This window comes from Clupea harengus, chromosome 20 (genome assembly GCF_900700415.2).
Source record: "Clupea harengus chromosome 20, Ch_v2.0.2, whole genome shotgun sequence".
NCBI classification, from domain to species: domain Eukaryota; kingdom Metazoa; phylum Chordata; class Actinopteri; order Clupeiformes; family Clupeidae; genus Clupea; species Clupea harengus.
The window spans coordinates 10,856,958-10,866,957 of NC_045171.1; the positions used below are offsets into that span (position 1 = coordinate 10,856,958).

Genomic DNA, 10,000 nt, shown 5'->3' on the forward strand with positions numbered 1-10,000 from the left:
CCAGAACATATCCACCTAGCCTATCCTCACTCCCATTCCATCTTTCTCTCCCTTCCTCTCTCTCTCTCTTTCTGCCTCTCTCTTTCTCTCTTTCTGCCTCTCTCTCTCTCTCTTTCTGCCTCTTTCTATCCTCCTCTGCACTGCTGTCAAAATGTTTTACCATTTTACAACGAAAATAGCCATGCTTATGCATGCAATAATCTATCCCCCCCCACCCAACCTAACCCCCCTCCTCTGGCCTCAGCAGAGCCTCCATCCACGTCTCCTTTACTACATTTTCCAGTTTCAGTGCACTCTATGCCTGTCTGCTGCAGAGCACATAAGACACTGTTGGTTATTGTTTCAGTAAACCAATCTGCCTGTGCCAGAGATGCTACTGTTCGAGCCCAAATGGCTGAATCTCCAGTGCTACTGTTCGAGCCCAAATGGATGAATCTCCAGTGCTACTGTTCGAGCCCAAATGGCTGAATCTCCAGTGCTACTGTTCGAGCCCAAATGGATGAATCTCCAGTGCTACTGTTCGAGCCCAAATGGCTGAATCTCCAGTGCTACTGTTCGAGCCCCAAATGGATGAATCTCCAGTGCTACTGTTCGAGCCCAAATGGCTGAATCTCCAGTGCTACTGTTCGAGCCCAAATGGATGAATCTCCAGTGCTACTGTTCGAGCCCAAATGGCTGAATCTCCAGTGCTATTGTTCGAGCCCAAATGGATGAATCTCCAGCCCCCTTATCCCTTATCTCCAGGCTGGCTTAGTCTCTTTCTGGCCCTTCTTGGAGGCGGCCTCACTGGAATGCATCGACCGATGAGACAAAGCCCATTAGAAACAGGACACCCACCCGGCACACCGTGACCTTGACCAAAGCTGGGAAAGGGATGTGTGTGTGTGTGTGTGTGTGTGTGTGTGTGTGTGTGTGTGTGTGTAGAAGTGACAGAAATAGCCGTCTGTGAGAGCTGAAGATGCTTCCGGAAAGGAGCGATGTGTACCCACACAGCCCTCTTCAACACTCCTTTCTTCTGGTGTGAAGGGAGAAATAAGTTAAGTGGCAATGGAGAGCTATTATTGGACCCCATTGAAGTGAATGGACTTCACATATATAACATGTGGATGATCAATAGAAGCTTCCAGCCTCGGAATGTTAAAAAAAAAAAAAAACGTAGAATTTAACAGCGTAGCGCAGAAAAAAAAAAATCCCTCTCAGCCCTTAATTACTCGTCGTCATGGTAATTATCATTGTTTACTCAAGTATCAGTGATGAAGGTCATATCTGCTACAGAACAGCATGGCGCATACAAGCGGCTCACCTCCGAGGGCTCCCAAACCCCACTGCTCATGGCTTCCCTCCGAGGCCTCCCAAACCTCACCTCCGAGGCCTCCCAAACCTCACCTCCAAAACCTCCCAAACCTCACCTCCGAGACCTCACTGCTCACAGTGTGTGTGTGTGTGTGTGTGTGTGTGTGTGTGTGTGTGTGTGTGTGTGTGTGTGTGTGTGTGTGTGTGTGTGTGTGTCTGTGTCTGTGTGGCGTGTACCAGCAGCTCACCACTGAGACCCCTCAAACCTCAGTGCTCATTTCCCCTGAATTGGCGCTTACAGAAGCGGGTCAGTCCCATGACCGACAGACACCAGTGTGTATCTGCCTGAAGAGCTAAAGGTTAGGTCATGACACCAACATCCTCACACTGTCAAAGCTGGAAACACTTATACACACACAAATGACCACACACACACACATTTTCTTTCATGCATGCATGCACACACTCACTCATACACATACAAACACACACGTTGGCACACATTTATGCCTTCATTGCATGTCACAGCGCCTTCAGTGGGACTAGTGATTCGTCATCAGCAGGAAGTCCCCCGAGCCCCCACAGGAAGTCAGAGTAAGCAGTGTGAGTGTTAAAAGCGCACTATTTTCCTTGAAGTTGACTAGGTGCGAAAACTGTCTTCCCCTCCCATCATGACAGGTCACAGAGACATAGTTCAGAAACAAGTCCCTGCTAAAAAAAAAAGAAAGAAAAAAAAAAAGCAGTTCCTCTTCAGCCTTTATGACCAATAAAGAAATGGACTGGAGTTGAAGGTAATTCTTTTGAATTGTGGGATTGTAAATTACTCTGTAGAACTTTTTTATCGTAGACGTCTTCGTTTTTTCCACACAGACATACTTTTACGGACCATTTTCCCTTCCTCAGTCCTCAGACCCCTTTTAAACTCTCCATTAGGCTGTCAAGGAGGGAGCTCTCATATCGCACCTCAAATGCTCTGGCTCCACTGTAACAGATGTGAATGCTACCTCTGGAAGCTACCCCACCCCCCCTTTTTTCCCGTCTATTTAATGTTCCCTCTCTAATCTCAACTGTGGTAAATTCCATGACCTCATTTCATTACATATCTCTCTTTCTAACTCTCTCTCTTTCTAACGTTCTCTCTCTCACCCCTTGTCGTTAATACAACATAACTGAGGCTACTTGCATATTTAATAGCACAGATGCGGGAGTGCAAGCCACATCCTCCCCACCACACACACTCCCCCAGGTCCTAGAGACAGTAGTGTGACATCCCATACCCCTGAGCTGATCAAATGTATTGAGGAAGTGGCACCTCTACCTCACACGGTGGACGTATGCAGGCAGCTCAGCCTGGCTTGCCATAGAGGGCAGCCCATAAAGAGCGGCCCGGTCCAGCCCATAGAGAGCGGCCCGGTCCAGCCCATAGAGAGCCAGTGATGTCAGGGCTGGGGAGAGGGAGGTGAAGGCGGAGGAGGTGGCGGAGGAGGAAGAGGAAGATGAGGGCGGTCGTCTCCTCCAGGGTCCCTGCCCAGGCTATGGATCTCTGTGCTGCACGGCACCAGGATGTCCTTCCCCTCGGTGGCCACAAGCCCTCTGTCAGCAGAGATGGATATCCACCCCAGACCATAAATAACCCCAGCATTGATCCTCCTTCCTCCTCGCTCTCTCTCCCTCTCCCTCTCTCTTTCTCCCTCTTCCTCTCTGGCATTCTCTATTCTCTCCCTTTCCTGTTCACTCTATCCATCACTCCTCTGTTTTATTTCATCCCCCTCTCCTCTCTCTACTTCTGCTCCTCTCATCCCACTCCTCCCTCTATACTTCTCTCCTTCCGATTGTTTGGTTTTGTGGTCTGATGCCTAGTTTTCTCTCTCTCTCTTTCTTTCCTCTCTCCCTCTCTCCCTCTCTCTCTCTTTCTTTCCTCTCTCCCTCTCTCGCTCACCCCGCTTGTTTGCTCTTTTTTTTTCTTTTTTTTCTGGCTCACCCCGTCTCAGCGGTTAACACAAACCGTGTCGCGCAGGCAGAGGTATCTGTTGTCATGGCGACTGTGATTTTCGTGGATGGTGTGGCGGCAGGCTGCCATGTCTCACCTGGGGCTTGGTTTGGTTGTCCACGGTAACGGTTTATAATGCCGGATTATTTCCACCATGTTCGCTAGTGTCTGCACTTAAGTCCTTAGCGTTGACCTACATAATTTATTTTTGTTGCCCGGGGGTTTTAAAGCGCTGTGTTGTGTTCTTCCTGTAGGAGACGGACCCAGACTTCAACCACTGCGCCGTATGCATTGAAGGCTACCAGCTCAATGATGTGGTCCGCATCCTACCCTGCAAGTGAGTGTGTGTATGTGCGCGCATTCGTGCATGTGTGCAAGTGTTTGTGTGTGTACGCATGTGTACGCGTGTGTGCTTGGCCTGTGCGCGTTTGCGTGTGTGTGTGAGCGTGTGTTTGTAAGCGCGCGTGTGTGTGTCCTGATATATGTGTGTCCACTGCTGTGAGAATGAGTTTCTGTGTGCTTGGATGCCCAAGGGACTGTGTTGTTTACCTCCTCAGCAGAGAGGCCCTGCGCTTAAAGTCGGCCACAAGCACATCTCAAGGACATCTCAAGGACTCCTGCTCTCTTAGACACACAGCCAGCTTGGCTGCTTGACCTGTCTGTCAGTCACCGGAATGGCTATTTGACCTGTCTATCCGTCACTGGAATTGCTAGCTGGAGCGCGTTTACTCCATGACAGAGTTTCACCTCTACAGGCCCCTGCCCATCCAGTGCCAACACACTGTGGGTGCTGCACACAGCCCCAGTGCCATGCCCCTTTAGCTCCAGCCGTTAGCACCTCTCACTGGCAACATGGCCAGGAGTTTGCACCAGCTCTGAACATTTAGCAGCTTACCAGGAAAAAAGTGATAGGAGAGGGGGAGAGGGGGAGAGGGAGAATGAGGGGGGGAGAGAGAGATGGAGAGAGGGAGGGGGTGATTGGAGATCCGCTGCCTTGAAACCTGAGGGCTTGTTTAGGAAATACGGCCCCGGCCACAGCCATGAATCACAGCCACGTTTTGGGGTTATTTTTAGCCGTGCTTCTGCTGGTGACCTATCAGACTGCTCCAGGAGCCCTCCAGCCCAGACACACTCTTAACACACAGAAGCTCTCTTTCTTCTCCTCTCTTAGAGATAGACATGGCGTACGCCACAGCAGTCTTTCTGCATCTTTCTTTTTTTATTCGTTTTTGTTAGTTGGTCTCCCTTTCACTCTTACTCTCTCTCTCACTCCCTCACACACACACACACACACACACACACACACACACACACACACTCTCTCTCTCTCCGTCTCTCTCTCACACACACACACTCTGAAAGCCCTTGACACCATCTGCTGGGTCTGTCTTGACCGCACAGCTGGAAGTAGTCTTGTGCCAGTGAATGGTGACTGCTGAGGTCATTCAGACATTTCGCAGACATTTTGCAGACACACGCACACACACACACAGGCGTGCGCACGCACACGCACACACAAACACAGAATCACAAACACACACATCCCTCCCACATACGCACAAAAAATCACAAACACATACGGCCACTCACACTGACATATATACCCTCTTCCACTTGCAAGCGCACACACACACACACACACACACACACACACACACAGAGAGAGAGACACACACTCTGTCTGCCTCCAGGGCTCCTTGTGATTCCTGTCAGTGAGGCGTGTGTGGGAGATGGCTGTCAGTCAGTGGCAGAGTGTGATGTGACGGGCCTAAATAAGAGATGGCCGTCACCACCACCACTGCTGCGCCCAAAGAGAGAGTGTGTGTGTGTGTGTGTGTGTGTGTGTGTGTCTTTGTGCGTGCGTGCAGGGCATTACACCGGCCTGCACACAAACTACTTGTTTATCTATTTTTCTCTCTATCACTCCCGTCTCTTTTTTTCTGTTTTACTCTTTTTAACCCTTTTGCCTGTTGTTAAAAACATGTTTGTGTCAGTCAAATATAATGTATGATTATGTGACATAACGAACTTCAGTGACATTTGTGTTCAATTCTTTTTACATTTAAATGTAAAACTCAAAAAACAGATCACAGATCATGGCTTGCTCTTATTCTGATACTACAGTCTTTTTCTTCCTTCAGTTTGGCTTCCTCTGGACTCTATATTTGTGGCTGTCATTTTTGTTCTTCCTCTGCTGTCTGCTTTTTGCTGAATCCTGCAATTCAATCTCTCTGCCTGTATGACCGCTTCCCCATATGACAATTTCCCCTCTCTCTCTCTCTCTCTCTCTCTCTCTCTGTCTCACTGCTTCCCCATATGACAATTCTCTCTCTCTCTCTCTCTTTATCTATCTCTCTCTCTGTCTGACCGCTTCCCCATATGACAATTCTCTCTCTCTCTCTCTCTCTCTCTCTCTGCTGTTCTCTCTCTCTCTCAAATGCATGTTGACCCTCTGCCATCCATAGCCCAGCAGTGCTATCAGTGTAATCTGTGTATCTCTCCTAATTGCATTGGGTCTCCATGAGGCCTGTTGCTCCTCCTGTTGCTGTTGCTGTTGCTGTTGCTGTTGCTGTTGCTGTTGCTGTTGCTGGGCAGGGTCAGGTCCGCTGTGCTCAGAGCAAAGCTGGTGTCTGTTATCAGATCAGATAGAGGAAGCCTGCAGAGGCCATTCGAGGGCTGGGACCTGTTCTCAGAACAGATAGAGAAGTGAGCGCGGATGCCGCTAATGTGAGTCCGGCTCAGGAGCTTAATCCAGCCACGCTCAAATGGCCGCGAATAACACACACAGGGGAGAAAATTAACAGTCACGGGCGTTCTTCCCTTTAGGTTGAAATAAGTGTGGGGACTCACGTGACGGCGCAAAATAAACTTTGGAGTTTAAATGGCCACTCTAGATGTGTATCAGGAGAGTGTGATTAAATCCGAGATCCGAGACACTTATCTGCAGCTAGCAGAGCAGAGGAGTGGAGAGGAGAATTAATGACAGAAGATTAGAGGAGGGAGGCAAAAAGAGGAAGTACATTTGGGCTCTCACAGGAGGATTTTAGCTTTAACGAAGCTGACGACTTAATATAGTAGAGAGACGGAGAGAGAGAGACGGAGAGAGAGAGAGACGAGGAGAGAGGAGAGAGAGAGAGAGAGAGAGAGAGAGAGAGAGAGGGAGAGAGGGAGAGAGGGAGAGAGGGAGAGGGGGAGAGGGGGAGAGGGAGAGGGGGAGAGGGGGAGAGGGAGATGGAGATGGAATTGGAGCAAATGAGAGCAAACTGCTCCAGTAGAGACAGAACGAAACCAAATGGAGAAAAAAGAGAGAGGATGTTTAAAAAAAAAAAATCTGTTATCACATGGGCACACCCAGCGGCCGCGCGTCACCAAGCAGGCCGTATCTCCACGGCCGTATCGCCACCCACGCCGCCGGCACCCTCCCATGGGCGCCCGCCTGCCCTCCCGCAATCAATAGCAGCAGCATAAGTAATGGAAGCACACTTGACCCGGCCGGGGCCATTCAATTTGCGTCTTCCTGCATTACCCCTGCATTACCCCTGCCCCCCTCCACACCACCAGCACCTCCGCTTGCCCCAGGGTGTGTGTAGCCAGACTGCTGGTCATCTTCACCCCACCCCCCAAACAGATGCCACCAGTAGCAGTCCTGTGTCAATTGATGCCATCTGATTCGATTAGTCCAGTTAAGTCCACTGGGATGGTTGTGGTAGTCCAGCTGTAGTGAACTGGTCCAAAGCACTGTTGGGTGGACTGGCGAGTGGTTTGGTTTTCACAAAGGTGTGCAATACATGGCAGTGACACCAGCTGTAGTGAGATCATACAAACATATCAGTTCACGATCTCTTTTGACATAGTCTCTGCTCTAGGGTGGAGTTTCACATCAATTTTACATTCATACTATTTAATCTTCCTCATTCTTCCTTTGTCTATTCCCCTGTCTGTGTGTCTGTCTCTTGTATGGTATGTTTCATGTCCTCTTTAAGAGCCATTGCGTTGTAAACACTCTCATCATTAATTCATGGAGCCCTTGTTTGTGCGCCGGCTATGAGAGCAAATAAAGCAGCCCCCTGGCTGGACCGGATGGAGGCATGCACTGTTCTTCACCAGGCCAGACAGTTCAAAACCACGTCACTGAAGGTCACACTTCATCCTCGCGCGTACACACCCCAACAAGTTACAGTAATACTCTGTATCTCCACTCGCCGATAAACAGTGTCCCGTACTGTACGTCTTTATAGGGAAATGTTTAATCTTCCGGCCTAACCATATGTTTCCCTGCAATAAATTGGTGCTGCATTTTTAAAATGGCTCAGAGTGTTGTCTCACGAGCCGTCAAGCAAGTCTTAAGTAAGGAAACATTCCTTTACTTTGTTTTGCTTACCAAAACCAGACACACATTTGAATTCATGAGTTCAGTTAAATGTCAAAAGCCCACCTGCTTTGCATACAGAGAGACAAGTCCACTCTCTCGGCCGCTGTCCAGGCCAAGACTAGGCATGCTAAAGGCACTTAGCAGAAGGAGTCTTTCCTCTTTAACGACATCTTCAGGTATCTCGCCTGATGCATTCCTGTAATGCTTCTGCAGCACTTGCACTTACAGGGCTCAGGAGCAGGAGCAGGGCAGTGTGTGCAGGGCTGTTTGTATTGTGTTAAGTGATTTCAGAGGGAGGACATAAAAATGCTTTGTTCACGTAGCATCAGCCGAATGTGTTTGAAGGACCAACTACGCTGGGGTGCACAGGAATCCCAATGCTCTCTCCCTCTCTCCCTCCCTCTCTCTCTCTCTCTCTCTCTCTCCTTCCCTCCTCTGCTATGTGAACCTGATGAAGGTTAGTGTGCCCACAACGGCAGCTTTGTCACCTCTACTAACGGCCGGTCCAATGGCATCGTTGTTTAAAAGGCGCCGGCACCCTCTTCCTGAGGCTCCTGGACCACCCCACCCCCCACCCCCGCACCCAACAGGGCTGTCTTTGTGCCATCGCAGGGCTTCCGTGAAGAGGAAGGAAGTTGAAAAAGAGTACTTTGATGGCCCACGCAGCTACTTTGAGTTCCTGTTGTGTCTGTCTTTCCGTCTCTCTCTCTCCCCCCCTTTTACTTGGTGCTCTCAATTGGGTCCTCCCGCTGCATATTCTCTCTCTCCCTCTCTCTCTCTCCCTCTCCCTCTCTCTCTCCCCCCCTTTTACTTGGTGCTCTCCATGGGGTCCTCCTGCTGCGTTTACAAACCAACCAACCCCTCCGCCCTAGTCTTCTCACACAACTTCCCTGGAGTGATTAAGTTTCTTTTCCTATAAGAGAAGTCTTGTAAGGTGGTGTTCCCGACGTTTGGGATGAAATGTTTGAAAAGGAACTGTGCTCCTTTAATTTCTCATGCAGCGGCGAAGAAAATGCATTTTTTTTTTAGCCGAGTCTCATCTGTGTTCCCAATGGTGAATGTCTGACCGTATGAATGGTGCCCAAATCATTTGTCTTCCCAAAGCTGAAACGTTGTGGAACACTCCCGTTGAATGTGTGTTTTCCGTCTTGTTTGTCGTCCGCAGGCACGTCTTCCACAAGATGTGTGTGGACCCCTGGCTGAACGAGCACTGCACTTGCCCCATGTGCAAGCTCAACATCCTCAAGGCCCTGGGCATCATGGTGAGTGAGTCAGGCCCCATCTCTCGTCACTCATCACAGACAGTCCGACTCCACCGGAGTCCACAGGGATCACCTCTGAGGCCTGGCAGGAAACAGCTGTCTGCTGTCAGCACCGCCACGTCTCCCCCTCTAGTCAGTATTGTCAATGTATAGCTGTGAGGATGGCCTGTAGTTGCCAACAGAAGGAGCCGTACTGTAATTCTGAAAGGCCTCTACGCGAGAGATGTAGTGTACCTCAGCTGGTGTGCATAAGCTGCCCTATGACGCCCCCTGCTGGACAGCTTGACTGCATGTGTGTTATTGCACTCTATACTGTCCACATAGGGTCAAATGGGTGCTGTGAAGTAACATTATTTTGCATCCACATTGTGCGTGATCAGGTCAGCTTTTTATTGGATTTTTTGTGTGGCATTAAGCTTTGAGAGTTTGGTGGATGAGTTGGCCGATGACATCAATTTACCCCCCAAAACAAGCCAAAGCCAAACAAAGAAACACATTACATTACATTATACATCTATTGTATATGTAGTGTACATGACTATCATTTCATTTTCATAACCTGAGACATAATAGCCTCTTCTCTTCTCTTCTCTTCTCTTCTCTTCTCTTCTCTTCTCTTCTCTTCTCTTCTCTTCTCTTCTCTTCTCTTTTCTGTCACCCTCCTCCATGTCCATTCAGCCCAACCTGCCTTGCGTGGACAATGTGGCGTTTGACATGGATCGGATACCACGCAGCCAGACCTCCAGCCAGCGGACGGCGCTAGTGGACCTGTCCAGCGAGACCACCATCAGCCTGGAGCCGCTGCGCCACTCCGGCACCTCGCAAATCTCCTCCGACGGAGAGGTCACCCCCCGCGCTGGAGAGATCAACATCGCTGTTACCAGTAAGACACACACACACACACACACACACACACACACACACACACCCTAAATCATACACTTGGTCTCCCTCTCCTCTGAACTGGCTCACTTTTCTCTGCAACTCTCAGTTTAACCTTCAACTGTATGTTCTCTCTGCTCCGATAAGATCAAGTCTTTGTTGTTTCTCCTTGCCTCCTGTTTGACTTGCTGCCAAAGGGCA

The 10,000-nt window shown here is 49.5% G+C and overlaps 1 protein-coding gene across 4 annotated transcripts in view; it reads left to right on the plus strand.

Annotated features, from left to right (window-relative positions):
- Positions 1-10,000, plus strand: part of rnf130 (ring finger protein 130) — a 41,807-nt gene that overhangs the window by 25,988 nt on the left and 5,819 nt on the right. For all 4 annotated transcript variants that reach the window (XM_012832229.3, XM_012832221.3, XM_012832215.3 and 1 more), the window contains exons 6-8: positions 3,538-3,620; positions 8,821-8,917; positions 9,596-9,800. In XM_012832229.3, coding sequence (XP_012687683.1) covers positions 3,538-3,620; positions 8,821-8,917; positions 9,596-9,800 — 385 coding nt within the window. The remainder of the gene's footprint in view (positions 1-3,537; positions 3,621-8,820; positions 8,918-9,595; positions 9,801-10,000) is intronic.